This window comes from Zalophus californianus, chromosome 2 (assembly GCF_009762305.2).
Source record: "Zalophus californianus isolate mZalCal1 chromosome 2, mZalCal1.pri.v2, whole genome shotgun sequence".
NCBI classification, from domain to species: Eukaryota; Metazoa; Chordata; class Mammalia; order Carnivora; family Otariidae; genus Zalophus; species Zalophus californianus.
Genome location: NC_045596.1, coordinates 56,922,810 through 56,947,459, shown reverse-complemented (window position 1 = coordinate 56,947,459; position 24,650 = coordinate 56,922,810). Strand labels below are relative to the sequence as shown.

The window sequence follows — 24,650 nt, the reverse complement described above, 5'->3', positions numbered from 1 at the left end:
CCTTCAAAACGTACTCAGGATGCTGTCACTTCTCACCACCTCCATTGCTCCCTTGTCTAAGGCACCATTTTATCTCCTGTGGTTTCCCGCTTCTTATCTCATCTTCCTGGTTCTATACTTGCCCTCCTTCAGTACATTGTCAAGGTAACCCAGAATAATCATGTTAAAATTTAGGTCGGATGACGTGGTTGGCAAAACAATGCCCCCTTAAGGATGTAAACGTCGTGCTTCCTTGAACCTATGAGTATGTAATGTCGCATGGCTAGAGAGAATGAGGTTGCACACAGAATTAAGGTTGCTGATCAGATGACCTTGAGATTGGGGATATGATCCAAGATTATTTTAGTAGGTCCAATGTAACCACCAGGGTTCTCATAAATGAAAGGGGGAAGCAGAAGAGTCAGTGTCAGAGTGATGCACGGTGAGAAAGATTCAACTGGTCATTGCTGGCTTTGAGGATGGAGGAAAGGGCCATGAGCCAAGGAATGTGGGCAGCCTCTACAAGCTGAAAAAGGCAAGGGAATGCATTCTTTCCCAGAGCCTCCAGAAAGGACACAGCCCTGTCAACACCTTGACTTTAGAGCACTGAGACCCATTTCAGTCTTCTGATCTCCAGATCTTAAAGACAATAAATTTGTGTTGTTTTAAGCCAACATATTTATAATAATTTGACACAGCAACCATAGGAAACTAATATAAGTAAATAGATTATAGTTTATTTTAGTTATTAGTTTCCCAAATTGATACACATTGTATATACACGTGGAAGAAATATTATATATGTGTGTGTGTTTGTGTGTGTATGAAATATTATAAGTTTAGAAGAAACCCTCAGCAATGGTATTCCTGTCAAATGTGGTACTATTATACCATAAATATAAAAGTAGCTAAAAAGACAAATATTAGTAAGATTCAGGACTACATTTCTTAAAATTTATGGGGAAAAAAGCTACTTTATTAATAATATTGCTTAACCTCATTAAAAATCACAGCCAGGGTGATATGTTCCATATAAAATATTCACTTCTATTTCCCCTTCCTTTCCCTTAAATTGTACAGTACAGTTCTGTTACAGCAGAAATCACTCCTGGAGAGTGTTTATGATCAGACATACATTTCCAAGACACTGGATCCAGTTTAAACTTCATAGTAAGGAAATGGATTGTTCCCAGACTACTTTTGTATTCAACTCCAAATCCTCTAACTGGAGAAGGCAGGCAGGGGTGCCATTTTAGTAGACTGTTCAGGTCTTACCCTATACTAAAATTAAACTTTAATTTAAACGAGGGAAAACTGACAGTAGAACTATAAAGTGCCCTAAAAATGTCAAATGCTGAGTAAATACAGCTTTTACTAGATATACCCTGGGACCTGTGAACAAGAGCTTTGACTTTAAGGAGATAAGAATCACTCTCTTGAGGTTCTTCTCACATTTCCAAACACATTTAGAAAAAAAAAATTACATGAATTTCCCTTCATGTTTTCTGTTTCTTTTACTTTCCATTTTCATCAAACTTGAGCTCTTTCAAAAACTCCAAAACAACAACCTTTTATGTGCCAACATGTAAATAAAGAAATCAAATTAGAAATCCATAGTTTTTAATTCCCTACTAGATCTTCTTGGTAATGATTAGAAGTGCCAAAGTTTTCATGAGAAACCTGTTTCCACAAGATTTCATATCTAATCCCATGGATTTGAGAGGTTTCAAATCTAGCTTGGACAGATATAACTTGTGGATGTCCTTCCAGCCAAACACTAAGTCCCTCCAAGTTCAAACTTTAATATCGTAGGCACATACACTATGACAATCTAAGTGAAATACAAATTAAGACAACTCACATACAGCAAGGGCTTGCTATAAAAAAAAGGTTTATTTTTTAATGGTAAACAGATGTGCTAAAATGTAAGAGAATTCCTACCTCCATTCATGAATAAGGCAAAGAAAAGTGTTTAACTAAGATCCTTTTATATCAGACTGGTTTTGAGCTCTTTTATTTTTGTTTACCATTTTTTTAATTTTAAAAATGAACAGGAGAAAAATATTTCTGTCCTCTACAGAATTAATTATAAAATATCTCAACTAATCTAATAAGAAACACTAAGAAACAAGCTTAAATATTTAAACTATCAAAGCAAAGAAGAAATTACATGGATGGGAAGCGAAATTCAAATAACCATATACTGTTCTCTTGTTCTGGGGCAAAAACAACCTAATAAATCTACTATAAACACACTCTTCATGAAGGATGGTACTTATTAATTATTAAGAGAGTCATAATCATGGAGACACCAGCAGGGAGAAGCTAGTTAATTTACAAGAGAAAAAAAACGAATCTGGTTTCTCTGAAGCCCCAGAGGACATTTGGTTTTCACTTTGCGAGGGCTGCAGCTGGTTCTAAATGACCGCAGGGCGGCTCTCAATGGATGGAGCTGTTACAGAGACAAGTACAGCAGCAGGGACCCTGTGGGTTCTCAGTAAATATTAATTCATGATGTCAAGTCCTCTCATGACGGCAGTGCTTGGAAACTGCCAAACAACAGTGTAAAAAAAGCATTTATTGTAGATGAGAAAAAGTACACCAGACAAATATGTAACTTTTGGCAATCATGAGAAGGCATAAAATACCATGAGAATTTTGAAATTTGATCCCCCCCAGTAGTCAAAGCATAGCGCTATAAAAGAAATAAGCATTGATATCAGTATAGCAATCATAATACACTGTACTTTGAATCAATAATACCCACTATAGTTAGAATTCAATAAAAGGAAAGTCTGATTTAGACTCCAGGATTTTAATGCTGTGAATTCTAGAGTCAGAGATTCGAGGAACAAAGAAGGGAATTGGATTGGGCACTTCCTCTGGGTGGTGCTTAGAGCTTCCCGATGGAAGTCTACCTTTAAAAAAATTGTTTTTCCAAGCACGAAACAGAGGGAAGTAGGCCTATGGAGTCTTTCAGCAGGAATGCGAGTGAGAGACTTCAGCCCCCTCAGGCCTCTTCCTGCATCCTGCTTCAAAACTGAGCAGCAGAACAAAAAAAAAAAACCTAGTAAGTGTACGCCAGAAGCAAATGATCAAATCCCATGGGACATACTGTGTCTCAATCTGGCCACTATTATTCTAAGTAGAAAGTGAAAATCTGGAGCTGATCCAGAGATGGGTAACCAGAGGAACAGGATTCCGGAAAACACACTGCATAAAAAACGATGGAAGGCCTTGAGAAGTTGTTGGGAGACCGGTCTTCAAATATGTGAAGTCTGTCACGGGGAAGAAAGACTAACTTGTTCTGTGTAGCTTTCAAGGGCAAGGGCAGACCCTGCGGACAGAGGCTGTGGCAGGGAAGATTTGTGTTTCTATCGGGAATGTCTTCAGAGATACGAGTTCCTGTTCTAAGAAGCATTCAAGCAGCCCACAGATGACCCCTTGTCAGAAATAAGAGGCAAGATTGGACTAGATGGTATTCAAAGTTCTAAAACTAAAATGCAATGATTAAGACCCAATTATCAAAATTTCTTGGCCCTCTAAGAGGGTCTTCTTGATATATCCTCCCAAAAATATCATAATAAAGAGTTCCAGGGGCTCCTGGGTGGCTTCGTCGGTTAAGCAGCTGACTCTTGATTTCGGTTCAAGACATGATCCTCAGGGTTATGGGACTGAGCCCGGCCTGAGGCTCCGCGCTCAGCAGGGATTCCGCCTGAGATTCTCACTCTCCCTCTCCTTCGGACCCTCCCCTGTACTGCTCAATTGCACTGTCTCTAAAATAAATAAATAATCTTAAAAAAAAGAAAAAAGAGTTCCAGAACTTAAAAAGAAAGGTGGTTTTTATAATTATATCAAGGTACGAAAATTCAAATTTTAAAAAGAATATTAAGTCATATGTATAAATCAGACAATCTGGAAACAGAGCAGGAGGGCCGTTTTGCGTTAAGGAATGGATTTCAATGCTGGTGACTTTTCTATGATAGGCAAGTAAGCTGAATGTGTTTATGACCAATAAAGTACCAAGGTCAAAATTATTGTCCATAGACTGTTTCTATGCCACCATTAAAAGCCCTCACAAAACACCTGGCTGATCAGTGCTCCCAACCTTATTTTGATTAGGGCTCAATTCAGGTTGGCTGCATTTTTTGTCATATATCTATAAGAACTGAAGTATTTATAATCTTTGTTAAATGTTTAAGAGGTTGAGGGCGCCTGGGTGAGTTGGTTAAGCGACTGCCTTCGGCTCAGGTCATGATCCTGGAGTCCCGGGATCGGGTCCCGCATCGGGCTCCCTGCTTGGCGGGGAGTCTGCTTCTCCCTCTGACCCTCTCCCCTCTCATGCTCTCTCTCTATCTCATTCTTTCTCTCAAATAAAAAAAAAAAAAATCTTTAAAAAAAATGTTTAAGAGGTTGAGCTGGACTTATAATCAAATACCCCTTTGTCATTCTTAAGGAAAAAATATGAAAATCAATTTTGGATTAAACAAATTTGACTTTGAAAATCATATTCCTTGGTACAACATAACACAAGAACTTGAAAATCTGATTCCCCTTCACTGACAACAAAGTCATTTTCTGAATGAGTTTCAAAGGCATGATGTGGTCTGATGTTTCTGCAAGAACCAGCCAAATGTCACCCAGCATTACTAACACTAGAATGGGACAGAGAATACATGCCCATTATTTCTTCCTAATTTTTGGATACATTATTTGTTTTAGTTTGATAGTTTTTACCATTCACCAGAGAGTTTCTGGGAGAAAAAGAAAAAAAAAGGGATGACACCTGATTCTTATAAAGAGCTGTTTACCAACTAAACACAGCCTACTTTAATAGAACTGTCACAGGCCAAAGTGTCAACTAAAAGTCATGGAGCCAAAAATACGGCAAATTGTGGAATTCTAGGCTTGTTTCACATGGATAAAAACTAAATTTGTCACCTAACTATATTAGCGCATTATATTTCCACTGAAATTCCTGAAGCCCTATACTTTTTTCTTATCCATAAAGCCAGTTCCTCAAAGATCATCATCAATTTACTTAGGTCACAGGAAAGCACTAAAGTTTGATTCCACAGAAGATAACAAGCATGAATGGAGCAGAAGGATCAAAACGAATCACACTCATTTGAAAACCCAAAAACCTAATGTATTCAACAAATATATACTTAGTTCCTACTAAGGGCCAGGCTCATGAATTACCCATCCCTACCACCTAGTACTGTATCAAGCACACATTAGGGTCACAATATTTTTTTTCAATATTGAATTAATATACTAATTAATTACAGAATACTGTTTTTAAAGAAGGATATTAAAGAACCTTCTGCTCAAGTGTCATCTAAATAAAGTGTAGAAAGTGTCACAGCTGTTGACGTTACCTGGAATTTATTTATTTAACTGCCAATAACAATCAGGAGGCATATTAAAAAAAAAATCTTGGTGCACCTGGGTGGCTCAGTCAGTCAAGCATCTGACTCTTGATTTCAGCGCAGGCCATGTTCTAAGGGTCATGAGATCAAGCCCCATCTTGGCTGGACATGGAGCCTGCTTAAGATTCTCTCTTTCCCTTTTCTTTTGCCCCTCCTCTCTCTCTTTCTCTCCCTCTCAAAATACATACATACATACATAAAATAAAATAATAAAATAAAACAAACAAACAAAAAAGAGAATCTTACCATTACATCAATTCATGTGAGGGTCAAAACTGTTACTTATTCTAATAGGGGGGAAAAAGGAAATTAAGTGGTTCCTAAAGAAATACATTTTCATGCCAATTACATCCATCAGCCAGTCACACTATATTTGACTATATATCAAAGTATCAATAAATTGTGCTTAATTCAGAAGTTCTACAGCTTTATGAGTTCTACTACTACTAATCACACTCCTGCCCTCAGCTACTGCTTCCGTTTTACCAGCGCATATGCAGGGAAGGCATCTCTGTGGCATGCGTATGATCACTTGCTGATATGGCACTCTGGAAGAGCATTTCAGGTGAATGCCCTGAGCCATCTGCCACAGAAGATCCCAGATGATGCTGTGATGCTCCTCCAGGAAGCTCTGATGCCAAACGTCTTTGACCAAAGACTTGAGGCTGATGGAACAGACCAGTAACTGTATGGGGTAACAGTCTGATGCACCCCTCTAAGAAGAATGGGGAGCACAAAGAAGACAGACAGTGGGGTACACTGGTCTTCCATTCGCATTCCCCTCGGCATTAGGGCTCTCTGGACCGTGCCTGATATACAAATTAAATTCCTGATAGAAAGGTTAATAAAGACAAACTCTTTTACCTTAAGTGCTCATACTGATGGAGTGCCACTAGCCTCCTGAGGGAGAGAAAGTGTGGATAACTGACCCTGGTCTTGGCCAAGATAATGACTGACAGAACCAGGGGAACAGAAGTGTAAGTGTGTGATTAGAGCGGGATAAACGAGGGGACTGTGACAAGTTTAATTTGATTAAAAAAAAAACCTTGGAGAGGCAAATGTGAAAAATATCAGCTTTTGTCACACCAGATCTATTTTGTACCCCTTATCACCATGCTCTCTGCCTTGGGAGATGGGCCTGTGTGGTCTGCAGTAGGTTCCCTTGCTCTCCAGCTGGGTTAGGCCTGGAGCAGCCAGGGCAGGCTATCGGGGGGAAAAGAGAGATCAAAGTACTTACTCCCACAGCTTTATTGCTGTGAGGTTGCCTCAGGCTGGCTACATCCCTCCGTGCAAGCTCACAGCAGCTCGCAGGACAGCTTCCTCGAGGCTTTTCTCTTCTTCTGGGTTCCAGCAACTACTCCCCTGGCACAACCTTTGGGCCAGGGATGGACAGTAACAACCCACTGCTACGAGCACTGGACACTACACTTTCCCTTATGGGTTCCCAAAACCTAACTGCACTTTCATAAATAATGCTTCAGTAAACCCCTCAAATCATCTCATCCGAATGTATAATTTGTTTCCTGCTGAGACTGACCGATAGACCAAATATGATTCTGAGATTTTGATCTTGGGTGGCTGTAAGGGTAGATGATATTATTAGCTGAGACAGAGAATACAGGAAGATGAGTATGTTCAAATGTGGAAAGAAAAACCACATTTTGAATTTGCTATGTAACAACTGTGGATCATCCAGAGAGAGAGGTTGGCAGCAGCTGTACGAGGGGACCTGGCATAAAGATGGAGATAATGAATAATTTTTTGAAATTTGTAACTCTAGATCATTGTTATAAACTCTAGCTTAAAATGAAGAGTTCTCTTAATTTAGGAGATGGAGTCAGCAAACTGTCTTTAAAATTATCGAACACTCGAGCTTAAAAGGATGTTAATTGTCTTCTAGCTGAGCACTCCTTTTATAGGTGTGGTAACTAAAGTTCACAGTTAGCTCTCAAAGGGCACACTGTTAGTTAATGGCAGGGTTAGCACTAGAATCTACATCTTCTGAGTTCTCACATCTGTGCTTTGTCCACAAAATGCAGCATCCATTGCTCCTTCACTGCATTCCACGAGTCAGCAAGGATGGAGTACTAAGTCTGTGTCCAGCCATGTGCTAATTGATGTGAGGAATCATATAGACGTAAAACAGTTTTCCAGCAGTTTACAGTCTGAATTGACTAACCTACAAATGTTTAGAAATGAGAAGGCAAGAGAGAAATGGCTGGGCAAGCTAAAGGAAAAGAGGGTATTTTGTATGACAAGGGCACTGTCGTCTAGCATTAGCAATTTGAGATTTTAGCGGTTTCATGTGAATGGCTGGTATGAGCGAGGAAGTAGTAACAGTTGGCTTGATTCTTGTCACAGCAATCAAGGATTGTCTAATTTATTCTGTTTAAGCATACAAGTTGTAATTGTAGAACATAATATGTAAGCATAAGAATCTATAAACCTATTGGTCTCTATCTAGAGAGACCACCCTTCTAAATGACAGCTTAAATCCAAACATATTTTGGCAAATGAGAGAGCAAAAAAGATGTTATTACTTGTGTATTATGAATTTATGTATGTATTGTTTTATTATTCAGCTGTAAATATAAAGTGAGTAAGAGAGATGACAGTCTGAAAGCCTACACACCTCAACATTGCTCCTTAGAAATCACATATATTTTCTCCTCTCTGTTTATCTTATGATTGCTATATACAATTCTAAATTATGCTGAGAAACCTCTTCGTAGGAATTGCAACTGGAATGCTATCATTATTCCATTTTCACATGCTCATGACTTGCTCAGCAGCACTTATCAACATTGAGAAATGACCTGCTTGGGCTCTTATAAGGGGAAAATTCCTTTAAGTCTGAAGAGCTGTTACCAATTTGGGAGTTCTTGCTGGAAGAAAAAGGTGATGCCTACATAGGCAGTTGAAATGATCTCTATTCATCTTAAGGTTGAAACTAGTTTATTTTGTAAATTACAACTTAACAATTGCTTCACACATTTTCTACTTTTCACCTGCTATGTCTATATAATAATTTCAGACTTTGGCAAATAGGAGAGATCAAAAGGGTGATAATTCCCAAGATGTGAGCCAAAATAAAAAAAGAGAGAGAGAGAGAGAGAGACAGAGAGAGAGAGAAAGAAGTCTAATGAATTAAAAACTAAGAAGGAAAAACCTCAATAGGGAAGAAGAATCATCGTCAAAGACATTTACCTAAGGCATCTGGCCTACACAAAACTCGTACCATTGAAGAGATGGATTAAGTAAGCACGTTTCTCTGTGTGTGAACTGGTGTTACAAGCTCAAATATCTTCAGGGATGGGCAGTTAATCTGAACGTACAGAGCAGCCAAATCTTAGACAATAGAGAGTTATGAGGACAATAACTATCTGAAAAGTACAGGTTCCATCTAAGGCCTCAAGTGTGTGCGTGTGTGTGTGTGCATGCATGCACGCAAGTGTGTGTGTGTGTGTGTGTGTGTGTTTACACACTATGGTCTAAACAAAGAATGGCTGTAGGCTGAATTCTGCCTGTTGACCACCAATTTGTGATGCCTGTTTTAGACACATTAAGTTGAATACTTCTTTCTACATTTTACTTTGTAAAAATTTTTCATTCCTTGGCCCAGCTAGTTTGGGACATCTCATTATTGCTATGGTCTCAGTGCTGTGTCCCCCTCAAATTCTTATGTTGAGATCCTAACCCTCCAGAAAGATTGTATCAGGAGGTGGTGCCTTCAGGAGGTGCTTATTAGGTCATAAGGGTGGAGCCTTCATGAATAAGATTAGTGGTTTTCTAAAAGAGGACCTACGGCGAGCCCTAACCCTTCCTCCATGCTTGGACACAGTGAAAAGGCACTGGCTATGAGCCAGGAGGAGGGCCCTGACCCAAACTTGCTGGTACCTGACCTCGGACTTCCCAGCCTCCAGAACCATGAGAAATAAATTTCTGTGGCTTATAAGCCACCTAGTCTATGGTATTTTGTTATAGCAGCCCAAACAGACTAAAAACAATTATCAATCCTTCCCTTTATGTTCAATTTTATAAGAAAAATCACTTTTTATAAGAAAAAGTAAAAAAATTTCCTCAGTGTGAATATATTATGTTTCATTCTGTAGGACATGAAAAGAAAGTAATTTCAGCAACTCTATCTCATGTCTTCTAAAGTCTTTCCACTCCTTCCACATAAAACACAAGGGTAGAAATTTCATGAGATTCTAGCTGCAAAGAGCAGCTCATTGATAAAAATCAGGTATAATCAAGATTACCTAAGAAATACTGACATCCTAAACACTGAGAACTGAACTGCAAAGCAAAGGATTATCTTAGTTTCACTCTGCAGGTAAAAAAACAAAACGCCATTAACTAAATGTTGCTCTTATCTTGTAGTCTCTCCATGAACCACAGTTTTGACTTTACGTTCACCCAAGCATATTAGTGGAAGACAGGATGTCTGCACAACCCAGCTCAATTATCTGTTTTTCTGTTCTATGGTATTCATCACTATGGGAAGGAAATTTTGGCTCAGATGACGCTATCTTATACCAATACTGGTGTAACAACACAGTTTAAGTTTATTCCCAAAGCCCATAATTCAACTACGAAATTACCACATGTACAGCTCATGAATTAGAAATTCTACATCAAAATTTCTTGCTAATATAAAGAGCTTTTGCTTATGTACTTTAAAACTATGGATTTAAAAAGGTCTTTTTCTTACTCATGCATTTTTAGATACTAGAATACATCCCACCTTTTCCCTCCATACAGTAAGAATTATGATAGAATTTATGACAGAATTATGTGAGTAAAATCTTTGGAAGGCTTTTCAAAGCTGCACTTCAATTTAGTTAAAAATACATAATACACAATGAACAAAGACTGGAAATCAATTTTTAAATGCACAAAATTGTATTGTGAAAGCTGAATTACAGGTGACTTTTTCATTCTGTAACACTGTATTATTGTTGATACAGTATAAATTTAGTGAAAGTTATTTAAAGCTTAGGTACTTACCGTGGTTGGAAAATAACGGCTAGTTTTGAATTTTTTCAGAGCCATAGAAGAGGTGTAGGTGCCCAAGAAGAGGATGAAAGACATGAGGGTGATATCAGGAACAAAATCACAGTTGTTCCCCACGAGCTTTCCTCCATATTTCAAACACTTCTTCGTTGACAAAATTGCCCAGTCAAAGGTAGCATTATGGTACTGAAGAAGAAAAACACAAAAATTTTTCTAGGGAACACCAAGGCATCAAAAGTAGCATTTGATATTTGATGGGCTATGTAGGGATTAGGCTAAAAGTCTCTGCTGAACAGCTGGTGGGTAACCACTGGAGGGTGAAACTTGATGAAGTGTTAATGGAATAACAGGTACGGGAGGCCAGGAGGCTAGCAATTATTGAAAATACAATGGAAATGATGCAATCTGTTACCTAGTTTGAGCTACAGTCCTACAATCATCCATTTGTTCAACAGAAACAAACCACAAAGTCCTTCTTTCCTGTCAACCTTCCTGAGAGTAAACTGAGACACACTACTATCCATAATGTGAGACTCTCTAAAACACCCTTGTTGTTCAAAAAGTACTTACTTTCTCAGTGCACGACTTCTTTGGACTCAAGCTGATGGCCCTATGGTCAATGCTCTCTAAAAGTTTTACTAGGCTAAACATGAATTTACCCAGCACTTTCACAGAACAGCTATTTCTTTTCTAAACAACTAGAGAATCGTGGTTTAAGAAATTAAGCTGTCAAAATGCTGATGGTCCCTGCGTTTTCAATTGCATATCCTAATAAAATACAGCTTTTTTGTTGTTGTTGGCTCCAGGTCAGCTTCATGAGTAGTCAGTGCTAGAATTCGCTGTAATGGGCTATGGATTTGTGTGGGGGATATCTAATCTAGCCCTATGTTACACGACTTCAAGCTCATGGGTCAATTTTCAGATTTTCTTCTATCTCATGAATGGTTTTCATGTTGTCAGTACTTCTTGATAGCAGCTAACTCTTGTTCCTATTTTCTGTTTCTAATATGCAGGAGACTCTTTTTGCTAGCACAGTGGGTAAGGCCAGGGCACTCATCCCCTAGCTGCTCGGAGTTTTAGCTGCCGCCAGCTCACACCTGCCTCCTTCTCTAGAGAACTGCCTTCAGTCACATAAGAGCTAACTCACCTAAAATGTGATGCCCTCTTGCAGCCACTTACGCAACACTAATGGGGTGCTGACTACATTTCCCCTAAGTATGTTGAAAATCTTATGTGATGATGTTTAGGAGGTGATTTAGTCATGAGAATGGAGCCTTGATGACTGAGTTTCATGTCCCTATAAAACAGACCCCAGAAAGCTCCCTTGTCTCATCTACCATACGAAGATGCAATGAGAAGGCGGCTATCTATGAACCAGGAAGTGGGTCCTCATCAGACACTCAAACTGCCAGTGCCTTGGTCTTGGACTTCCTCTTGGGTCCAGAGCTAATGAGTATGTCATGTGTTAACAGAAGAGTTCTTTGAGAATACCTTGCAAATAAATATGGAAAGATAAACTTCTCCTGTCCTTTGGGGCAAGAGTTCTACCTCATACCAAACACATCATCAATATCCTTTACTACTCAATGAATTCTCTTGATGTAAGTAACCTAGTCATAAAAGAAGATCACACATGTAAAAGAAGGATTTCTGACTAGAAAGAGTCATATTATTATAGAGCTCAAAAGATAAAGTGCTTACATAAGTCAATGAAAAAAAATAAAATCTAGATCTTTCCCTGAAATATTTTTTTCTGTATTAGTTTCAACTTATAAACAGCTGAATTACATAATTATTCTTTTATCAAACTCTTCTGAGGGGTGATTAATCATGTCTCATCTTTTTTCAGATTTCTGCATATGGATGTTTTTAGCAGAACACATTTAAAGTTTAGAGGTCATAATAGGTAACAGATTTCTTTTTCAGATCAGCAAAAATTTACCATAATATCACTTCAGCACTTTAATATCAGCAGATTCCTTCTTTATAACCCAAAGAAGTAAGCTGTGTTAAGACAATCCCAACAGGCAATTTTTATTGATTTTCTTACAGATTTAGGGTGAGGCGAAAAACAATACACACATACATAAAAATGATAGATATGTTTTCTCATTTACATCAACCTAAAATGCCAATATCACTATTTTGTAAGCCTCAAGTGATTTTTTGTATTGCTATACAGACAATTTAGCTTCCAAACCATCTAAGGGCTTTAACATAAAAACTTCAGGCAGCGTGCATAGACATCCCAGAATATATGTACACGAAGTTTCCCACTCCCATAAAAGTTTAACTCTAGCAAATAAATAATTCTATTTAAATATCACTGAAGAGGTATCTATATTATTTGTGTTATTTCAGTGTTATTATTCCATATAAGCTGATATCAATGAAGATTAGCTTCACAGGACTTTAGGTAGCATTCATATCACAAACTAAACATTAAGACAAAGCATGGTTCATCTATTAATGGTGTGTATATGCAAGTATAAAAAGTAGAGTTTTAGATAATTAGCTAATAATTTAATTGTCACAGATCTAATTTATAATAAATTTTTACCCCAATATATCTCATTTTGTTATCTATGAAACAGAAACTTTTGGGTACAAATGATATTTTTTACTTCAGAGATGCATTCTGCTTTGCCTATGTAAAGGGAACATAAAAAAAGAAACTGTACAGATTATAGTTACCACTTGCTATAACCCAGTAGTTTTCAAATTTTAATTATCAGTGAAATATTTCTTCATGTAAAATCTACCCGAAACCCCAATATTTAACACTGATAAAACTGAGCTATTCTGTGCTATGTAGTTAAGAGGCATTGAGCTTCTCTCTCTCAATACCCCTGATCCACTTCAAGGCAGACACTGAGTTACCTCTCTGGAATCCTAGCTTAGTCCGAGGGGAACACTGCTTTAAAAACAATGCTGTCTTATTAAAAGTTATCTATCTCTGGGGCGCCTGGGTGGCTCAGTCGGTTAAGCATCTGCCTTCAGCTCAGGTCATGATCTCAGGATCCTGGGATCGAGCCTTGCATTGGGCTCCCTGCTCAGCGGGGAGTCTGCTTCTCCCTCTCCCTCTGTCCCTCCTTACCCCCGACCTGTGCTCTCTTTCTCTCTCAAATAAATAAAATCTTCTATAAATAAATAAATAAATATTATCTATATCTATCACTTGTAAGTTATCTAAAATTGCCATGATTGGTTTAATCCAAGACTGAACAAACTATATCCTACAGGCCAAATTCTGCCTGGCCCCAGTTTTCATAAATAAGGTTTTATTGAGACATAATCATGCTCATTTCTTTACATAACATTCATTATTGTATTTGTGCTAGAACTACAGTGTTGAGTAATTTCAACAAAGACCAGATAGCTGACCCATAAGTGCTAAAATATATACTCTCTGGTCCTTTACAGAAAAAGTTTGTCTGCCTTGGTTTAATTTCTTATCTAAGACTCCTATATTACTTTCTATTATCCTTTTAAATAAAATCTTCATGCTTCATTCATACTAGTACATTCCACATTTTTGTTTGATGACCTTTTATACTTACATTATTATTTCATGGGTAGTGTTTTTGATACTGGTTGAGTCACTGTAAACAGTTTTGGTTTTGATCATTTATATTTTCAAATTGTGGTAAGTCATAGAAAAAGCAAAAAGATGGAAATGATTCTTTCTCAGGTTCACACAACTCCCACAGAATTTATCTGAAGTAAATACTGAACATATATCAAAACAGCAGACTGGGAAAACACCCTCATGGGCTTCAATCTCAGCTCTACCACTCTTCCAATTAAATAATTGGAAAACAGAAAAAAAGTAACTTCACTTTCCTGTGCAAGTGTCAATAAGACTTTTCACTTACATGGCTGAAAAAGAGGACCATGAAGGTCACTATGATCACAGTAGAGAACAGTACTCTTCACATGCAAACCACTCCGATTATCACTCAGGACATCATGGTGGAAAATGTACACCAAGTAACACTGGCTCCTAAAAGAGGGCAATCCTGGGTTGGACATATCCAGCACAGTTGTTAAGTGACCTAAAGAAAGAAATCCCTGAGTCCCCTGAAATATCACATAAGATACTATGTGCGTGAGTATGTATCTGGGAAAAGCAACCACAGATTTCATTAGAACCTCAAAGGAAGCAGTGATACAAAGAAGCTTTAGAAGCACTGCTCGGGTGCTGTCATAAGTGAGATTATTCCATCCTCATAGTACAACATTCTCTTTGTATGTCAACCACACTCCAGTCTTCATTTACTCTAAGAGCAAAGTCACGATCACAAAACTGACGATGATTTGTTAACTCATCAGCAAATGTTCTCCAAATAAAATAAAATTTGTTTTGTAACTACTTCTTGGTAAACTACATCCCTGTTTGAATCCTCATGGGCATTTTAAATTTAACATGTCCAAAACTAATTTCTGATTCCTCCTTAAATCCTGTTCCCCTAGGATCTTCACCATCTCTGTTAATAGCAACTTCATCCTTCTAGATTCTAAAAGCAAAAAACCTCGAAGTCATTGTTAATTCCTCTCTTTCTCACATGTCACATTATGGCAAAAATGATCTCAACATACATCCAAAATTAGGGGTGCCTGGCTGGCTCAGTTAGTGGAACATGTGACTCTTGATCTCAGGGTTGTAGGTTCCAGCTCCAGCTGTTACCACCCTTATTGAAGCCACCATTATCTCCGCTGGGCTTAATTCAGGAGCCTTTTATATCCCACAGCTTCTGTCCTTTATTCCTTAGAGGTGATTCTTACTCCTCTGTGGCTTTGATCTTTATTTCCTATACAGAATTCTATACATCATAATTTACTACTTATGTCAAAAGTTTAAGAACAAAACAAAAGGGAACATAATCTCAGAAGTCCCTTCTGTCTGTCAGAATTCTCAGAGCACATTATCTCTATTTCTCATGATGCTTACAACTTTCCATTGCAAGAATACTGTGGCCCTGCTGCCCAGAGAGATGTCTAATTGGTCTGGAGACCTGGATCTAGAAGAGATGTCAGATGTGAAGATGTCAACTTAGGGGAAGGAAAAGAGTGTAAAACATCTAAGGTACCCACAACAAAGTGAAGATACCACAAAAGATTATGAATATACCATGAGAGTGATGGGTAAAAGGAAAGGTATCTAAGAATGTTGAAAATCAAGGGAGGAGGAAAGGGTCATATGTGGAGGAGAGCTGAGAGGGTCTAGTGTTGCCAAGATGATGAGGGATGAAGACAGCAAAATCCATTGTTTTTTTTTTTTCTCTTAAATTTAACACGTTCACAACTAACTCCTAATACTGAATACTCCTAATATTAAATACTAGAGGGAGAGCCAAAGGACAGAACTGAGTTGAGAAATAAGTGAGGATGAAAAAATTGAAAAGGTTACCCAGACTATTTTTCCAAAAAATACAGTAGCAAAAGGATGGGCTAGAATATGTGAGCACTACAAGATCAAGGCAAGTTCTTTAGGGCTGATGAAGACTTCTGCAGTGTTTGTGGTGGATGAGAAAGAGCCCGGCTATGGGGACGGAAGGAAGGCGGGCATGCTGGAAAAAAACAAGAACGGGGAAAGGAAGGTGAAAGATTAAATGAGAGAGAGACTGACTAGGGCTTTGGCAATTCTTTGCACCAGGGATGGGTAAAGGCTAGAAATGACAGAAGTATAGAGCCTGCAGACCAAAGGGACTGTGTGTCACTAAAAAATAAGAAAGAAGAACCAACCAAGACAGAGGCAGGGTTTAACTTACAATACATCAGGCTCCCAAAGAAATTTTAGTTAACTGAAATCATTCATCAAGATCCAACTGTTTGACATATTCAAGGACGATATCTACCAATTTATCTACCCTTTTTATCTGGAGAACAAAAGTGAAGTAAAATAAACTTTAAACTGAAACTTGCCAGATAAAGGGAGGAGTTAAAATGGCGGAGTGTTTGGGGGACCCTAGGCTTGCCTGGTCCCTCGAACACAGCTATATCAACATCAAATCATTTTGAACAACTAGGAAATCGATGTGAGGATTAAGAAAAGAATCTGCACAAGCGGAGGGAGAGAACCTGGCAGATGCGACGTTTGGAGCTGTGAATTGCGGGAGAGAAAAGCTGTGGTGCTGCCAAAGATAGGGAGCGCTTTTCATGGAGTGAAGTTGTGGAGAGAGGGAGAGAGCGGGAGAGGGAGCAGTGCATAGGGTTTGCACAACATGCTGTGGTGAGGGGATCCACTGGGTTGCCCTGGGAGAGATCGTGCCTCTTCCTTTTTTTTTTTTTTTTTTTAAGATTTTATTTATTTTTTGAGAGAGAGCAAGAGAAAGAGCACGAGCAAGGGGAAGGGACAGAGGGAGAAGCAGACTCCCCACTGGGCAGGGAGCGCGATATGGGACTCAACCCCAGGACCCTAGGATCATGACCTGAGCTGAAGGCAGCCACTTAACTGACTGAGCTGATCACGCGCCTTCCTGGAGTACATTTGGAAGAGGGTATATTGCCTCTCCAAGGACAAAAGGCCTGCTGGGAGCCTTTGAGTAGCCGTTCAACAGTAGGGGACAGAGTTACGCAGAGAGGGCAGATAACCTGGTCCCAGCTTTTCACTGATCGTCACAACAGACTCCAGCCACCGTGTGTGTGCACCGTGGGATTGCTTTTCTGGGACAGAACAGTGCCGGCTGCAGCACTGTGAGGCTCTCCTCCAGGGCAGGCGAGTGGGTCCATGCCTTGCTATGCCCTTTAAGATTTGGAGTTTTGAATCCCAGCCACTGGCCAGAGACAAAACACAGGAGAACTGTGGTGCCAGCCATGTCAATAGCCCGGGCATGGACAGGTTGAGGGCAGGGATCTGATAAAAGTCTAGGACACAGGAGGGGAAACTGTTCCCTTTCCTTTGAGGGCCTCCTGAACAGCAGCAGCCACAGGTTCCCGTCCCCAGGGATGAGAGGGTGGGGTGATGCCATCTTCCAATCCCCCACCCCTCACCAGCACAGTTAGATTTCAGAGAGAAACACAGCAGCTCAGTGGAGGCTGGAGTCACTTATGCCAAACTCTGCACACACTGCGCTCAGCAGGGGCATCTTTACCAGGGCAGTTCTGACTGTGAGCCTGCACAGTGGGCCTCTCTCCCAGAGGACCAACACAGGCCACCCGCATGCACCAAGTCTACTGATTACAGAATGCTCCAAAGCATCAGCTTCAGTTCTGGTGAAAATAGGACCAGGCTTTCTTTTCTTTCTTTTTTTTTTTTTTTTCTTTTTTCTTTGGTATTAGGATTATAGTTTTTTGTTCATCTGTTTGCTTTTTTTGGTTCCTTTTCCTTTTCTCTTTTCTTAGATCAGGACTTTTTTTTAAAATCAGGCTTATCTTAACAAGCAAATCAAAGCACACCTAGTTAAAGGTCCAAACATTCCCCAATGCAAGCAAGGTGGAACTCTGTAGGGGACTGACCTGTGGGAAAGAGCAGTCAAAACAGAGCAGCAGAGTGCACACAGCGTACACCAGAAATACTTCCTGAAGAGCCAGGCCCTGGACAGTATATGACACCTTCTTAATATGGCATTACTCCCAGGAGCAGAAAACATAACAAGCTTTCACAATATGCAAAAGACAGAAACCTAGACATAGTAACAAGATGGAGGAATTCTCCCCAAAAGGCAGATCAAGAGGAAATCACAGCCAGGGATTTGTTCAAAGCAGATATAAGCAATATATATGAACAAGAATTTAGATCAACAGTCATAGGAATACTAGTTGGGTTTGAAAGAAGCACAGAAGACACCAGAAACCCTGGCTGCAGAGATAAAAGACCTCAAAACTAGTCAGGCCAAAAGAAATGCTATAACTGAGAAGCAAAACCGACTGGATGTAATCACAATGAGGACGAAGAAGTAGAGGACCAAATAGGTGATATAGAAGATAAAATTATGGAAAATAATGAAGCTGAAAAGAAGAGGGAAAGAAAACTATTAGATTACGAATATAGACTTAGGGAATTCAGTGATGCCACAAAGCACAATAATATACGAATATAGACTTAGGGAATTCAGTGATGCCACAAAGCACAATAATATCTGTATTGTAGGAGTCCCAGAAGAAGAAAAGTGGGAATAAGGAGCAGAAGGTTTATTTGAACAAATTATAGCTGAGACTTTCCCTAATCTGGGGAAGGAAACAGACATTCAAGTCCAAGAGGCACAGAGAACTCCCCTCAAAATCAACAAAAACAGGTCAATGTCACAACACATCATAGTGAAACCTGCAAAATACAAAGATAAAGAGAGAATTCTGAAAGCACCTAGGGGAAAAACGTCTTTAACCTACAAGGATAGACACATTAAGACTGCAGCAGACCTGTCCACAGAGACCTGGCAAGCCAGAAAGGAGTGGCATGATGTATTCAACATGCTAAATGGGAAAAATATGCAGCCAAGAATACTTTATCCAGCAAGTCTGTCATTCAGAATAGAAGGAGAGATAAAGAGTTTCCAAGACAAGTAAAAACTAAAGGAGTTTGGAAACACTAAACCAGCTCCGCAAGAAATATTAAAAGGGACCCTTTGAGTGGCAAAGAGAGAAATAGAAACAAAGACTAGAAAGGAACACAGACAATGTACAGAAACAGTGACTTTATAGGTAATAAAATGGCACTAAATTAATATTTATCAATAATTACTCTGGATGTAAATGGACTCAATGCTCCAATCAAAAGATAGAGGGTATCAGAGTGGATAAAAAAAAACAAAACAAAAACAAGACCCATAGACATGCTGTGAACAAAAGACTCATTTGAGACCCCCCAAAGACACCTCCAGACTGAAAGTGAGGCGGTGGAGAACCATCTATCATGATAATAGACATCAAAAGAAAGCTGGAGTAGCCATACTTATATCAGACAAACTAGAGTTTAAACCAAAGACTATAACAAGAGATGAAGAAGGGCATTACATCATAATAAAGGGATCTATCGAACAAGAAGATCTAAAACTTGCCAATATTTATGACCCCAACTTGGGAACAGCCACATATATAAATCGATTAATAACAAACTTAAAGAAACACATTGATAATAATACAATAATAGTAGGGGACTTTAACACCCTATTCACAGCAATGGACAGACCATCTGTCTGTCAGATCAAGGGCTCTCAAGAAGATCAACAAGGAAACAAGGGCTTTGAATGACACACTAGACCAGATGGATTTAACACACATATTCAGAGCATTTCATCCTAAAGCAGGAGAATACACATTCTTTTCAAGTGCACATAGGATAACCTCCAGAACAGATCACATACTGGGTCACAAATCAGGCCTCAACAGTACAAAAAGATTGAGATCATACCATGTATATTATCAGACCACAATGCCTTGAAACTTAAAGTCAATCACAAGAAAAAATTTGGAAAAACCACAAATACATGGAGATTAAAGATTAAAGAACATCCTACTAAAGAATGAATGGGTTAACCAGGAAATTAAAGAAAAAATTTAAAAAAATACATGGAAGCAAATGAAAATGAAAACATGACAGTGCAAAATCTTTGGGATTCAGCAAAGGCAGTCATAAGAAGGAAGTATATAGCAATGCAGGCCTTCCTCACGAGCAAGAAAAGTCTCAAGATTACAACCTAACCTTACACCTAAAGGATCTGGAAAAAGAATAGCAAATAAAGCCTAAAACCAGCAGAAGAAGGGAAATAATTAAGATTAGAACAGAAATAAATGATATAGAAATTTTTAAAAAGACAAAACTAGGAGACAGTTCTTTGAAAGAATTAACAAAATTGATAAATCCCTAGCCAGACTTATCAAAAAGAAAAGAGAAAGGATCCAAATAAATAAAATCATGAATGAAAGAGGAGAGATCACAACCAACCCTGCAGAAATACAACCAATTATAAGAGACTATTATGAAAAATTATATGCCAACAAATTAGGCAATCGGGAAGAAACAGATAGTTCCTAGAAACATATAAACTACCAAAACTGAAACAGGAAGAAAGAGAAAGTTTGAACAGACCCAGAACCAGCAAAGAAATTGAATCACTAATCAAAAATCTCCCAACAAACCAGAGTCCAGGGCTGGATAGCTTCCCAGGGGAATGCTACCAAACATTTAAAGAAGAATTAATACCTATTCATCTGCTGCTGTTCCAAAAAATAGAAAAGGAAGGAAAACTTTCAAACTCTATGAGGCCAGCATTATCTTGATTTCAAAACCAGACAAAGACCCCCACTAAATAGGAGAATTAAAGACCAATACCCCTGATGAACATGAATGCAAAAATTATCAACAAGATACTAGCTAATCGAATCTAACAGTACATTAAAAGGATTATTCACCGTGATCAAGTGGGATTTATTCCTGGACTGCAGGGGTGGTTCAAAATCCGCAAATCAAACAACGTGATACACAACATTAATAAAAGAAAGGATAAGAACCATATGATCCTCTCAAAAGACATAGAAAAAGCATTTGACAAAATACAGCATCCCTTCTTGATAAAAACCCTCAAGAAAGTAGGGATAGAAGGAACATACCTCAACATCATAAAGGCCATATACAAAAGACCCACAGCTAATATCATCCTTAATGGGGAAAAACTGAGAGCTTTTCCCCTAAGGTCAGGAACACGACAGGGATGTCCACTCTCACCACTGCTGTTCAACATAGTACTGGAAATCCTAGCCTCAGTAATGGGACAACAAAAAGAAATAAAAGGCATCCAAATTGGCAAGGAAGAAGTCAAACTTTCACTCTTTGCAGACGACTTGATACGCTACATAGAAAACCCGAAAGTGTCCATCAAAAAATTGCTAGAAATAATACATGAATTCAGCAAAGCCACAGGATATAAAATCAAGGTACAGAAATCTGTTGTATTTCTAGACACCAATAAGGAAGTAGAAGAAGGAGAAATCAAGGAATCAATCCCATTTAAAATTGTACCATAAGATACCTAGGAATAAACCTAACCAAAGAGGTAAAAGATCTACACATGAAAACTACAGACTTAGGAAAGAAATTGAAGAGGATGCAAAGAAATGGGAAAACATTCCATGCTTATGGATTGGAAGAACAAATATTGTTAAAATGTCTATACTACCCAAAACAATGTAAATATTCAATGCAATCCCTATAAAAATAACACCAGCATTTTTCACAGAGCTGGAACAAACAATTCTAAAATTTGTATGGAACCAGAAAACACCGTGAATAGGCAAAGTAATATTGAAAATGAAAAGCAAAATGGTGGCATCACAATCTCACACTTCAAGCTATATTACAAAGCTGTAATCATCAAGACAGTATGGTACTGGCACAAAAGCAGACACATAGATCAATGGAACAGAATAGAGAACCCAGAAATGGACCCACAACTGTATGGTTAACTAATCTTTGATAAAGCAGGAAAGAATATCCAATGGAAAAAAGACAGTCTTTTCAAAAAATGGTGTTCGGAAAACTGGACAGTAACATGCAGAAGAATGATACTGGACCACTTTTTTACACCATACACAAAAATAAATTCAAAATGGATGAAAGACCCAAATGTAGGAAAGCATCAAAATCCGACAGGAGAAAACAGGCAGCAACCTCTTTGACCTGGCAATTTCTTACTAGACACGCCTCTGGAGGCATGGGAAACAAAAGCAAAAATGAGCTACTGGGACTTCATCATGATAAAAAGCTTCTGTACAATGAAGGAAACAGTCAACAAAACTAAAAGGCAATGGGTGGAATGGGAGAAGGTATTTGCAAATGACATATCTGATAAAGGATTAGTATCTAAAATATATAAAGAACATATACAACTCAACACCAAAAACAAACAATCCAATTAAAAAATGGGCAGAAGACAGACATTTCTCCAAAGACATTCAGATGGCTAATAGACACATGAAAAGATGCACAACATCACTCAGCATCAGGGAAATACAAACCAAAACCACAATGAGATACAACTTCACACCTGTCAGAATGGCTAAAATTAACAACTCAGGAAACAATAGATATTGGCAAGGATGTGGAGAAAGTGGAACCCTCTTACACTGTTGGTGGGAATGCAAACTGCTGGAAAACAGTATGGAGGTTCCTCAAAAAGTTAAAAATAAAACTACCCTGTGACCCAGCAATTGTGCTACTAGGTATTTATCCAAAGGATACGAAAATGCTGAGTCGAAGGGGCACATGCACCCCAATGTTTATAGCAGCATTATCAACAATACCCAAATTATGTAAAGAGCCCAAACGTCTATCAGCTGATGAACGGATAAAGAAGAGACGGTAGATATATATATACACACATACACACAACAGAATATTACTCAGTCATCAAGAGGAATGAAATCTGGCCATCTGTAACAATGTGGATGGAACTAGAGTATATTGTGCTAAAAGAAATAAGTCTGTCAGAGAAAGACAAATATATGATTTCATTCATATATAGAATTTAAGAAACAAAACAGATGAACACAGGGGAAGGGAAGGAAAAATAATATAAAAATAGAGGGAGAAAGACCATAAGAGACTCTTAAAAATAGAGAACAAATTGAGGGTTGCTGGAGGGGAGGTAGGTGGGGAGATGGGCTAAACAGATGATGGGCATTAAGGAGGGTACTTGTTGGAATGAGTACTGGGGGTTACACATAAATGAATCACTAAATGCTATTCCTGAAACCAATTCTACACTATATGTTGACTAACTTGAATTTAAATTAAAAAATAAATAAAATGAAATTGCCAGATAAAATATAGGACGCCCAGTTATATCTGAATTTCAGATAAAGTGAATAATATTTTTAGTATAAGTATGACCTATGCAATATATAGGACATATTTATACTAAAAAAATTGTTCATTATTTACCTGAAATTCAAATGTAACTGGAACCCTTCGTTTTTGTTTTGTTTTGTTTGCTAACGCTGGTGAGGCTATTTCAATTACATATAGGCTATTCTGAGTAACAGCAACATGTGGAAAATAGAAAAATGTGGCCAAAAAAACCCAGAAAATGCACTGGGTCCTGATTACATAAAGGAACTAAGATAGTGTTAAGGGAGCAATAAAGAAGAATAAAAAACAATTTTTAAAAGTTTCCTTGGAGAAATAAAATATGTCCACCTAAATATTAACTAATAATGCAAGACAGTAAAAGAAAGTGTCTAAATGAATGGTACAGAGATTAGTAGATTCAGAAAAAGGACTTATCAGTTTCATTCAGCACAGAGAAAACAAAATTTAAGCTAAGCCTTGAAAGAAAGACAGGTCCCTGTAGAACTCTCATACTCCAAAGGGTAGAAAGAAGAGTGTGGCAGGAGAACAAAACTAAAAAAGAATGACAGAGAAAGTAACAAAAGTGAGTGGACGGGGGAATAAAAGTGAGAAGCTTTGGATGTGTATTGCTTTCTGCATTGGCAGAAACCAAGAGGTAAAGCATTAGACAGGGAGATGAGAAAAGATGCTGATTCAGAGACATGCAATGCTTCATTCACTTATCCAAGAAGTCCTTCATTCAAAATTTATTGGACGTTCACCGTGTGGAGAAACTAACAGTGAGTGGACCAGGTGAGCCAAAACAAACTGATGGTGCAAATGGGTAGTAAAAAAAAAAAAAAAGCTGTTACGAGAAATAGGACCAAGTTGCTGAGGATCTTAACTGTGGTCAATCTCATGAAAAAGAGACATCAATCTATTTTTCTGGATCTCATTTTCTAGAGAATTATTCTGTTAACACTGAATGGATTTATTTATAAATCTTAAAAGTATAAGATATACTGAAGGATGACTTTAAAAATTTAAAATTCTATAGCATCCTCCCCAAAGACAAAAGTGGGTGACATATATGTGAGAGAGGATGAGCAAAATGTTCATTGAAGCTAGGTGATGTGTATATGGAGGTTCGTTGTACTATTCTCTATATTTTACTGCATGTTTTAAATTTTCCATAATATTTTTAAAAGTAGGAACATGTGGGGCACCTGGGTGGCTCAGTTGGTTAAGCGACTGCCTTCGGCTCACGTCATGATCCTGGAGTCCTGGGATCGAGTCCCACATCGGGCTCCCTGCTCGGCGGGGAGTCTGCTTCTCCCTCTGACTCTCCTCCCTCTCATGCTCTCTGTCTCTCATTCTCTCTCTCTCAAAAAAAATAAATAAAATCTTTAAAAAAAAAAACAGTAGGAACATGTGATGTTCAAGGGGATTTAAGGACA

At 38.3% G+C, this 24,650-nt stretch overlaps 1 protein-coding gene across 8 annotated transcripts in view; it reads right to left on the bottom strand.

Moving 5' to 3' along the window:
- Window positions 1-24,650, bottom strand: part of SLC4A4 (solute carrier family 4 member 4) — a 340,863-nt gene that overhangs the window by 42,183 nt on the left and 274,030 nt on the right. For all 8 annotated transcript variants that reach the window (XM_027598149.2, XM_027598150.1, XM_027598153.2 and 5 more), the window contains one exon: window positions 10,422-10,613. In XM_027598149.2, coding sequence (XP_027453950.1) covers window positions 10,422-10,613 — 192 coding nt within the window. The remainder of the gene's footprint in view (window positions 1-10,421; window positions 10,614-24,650) is intronic.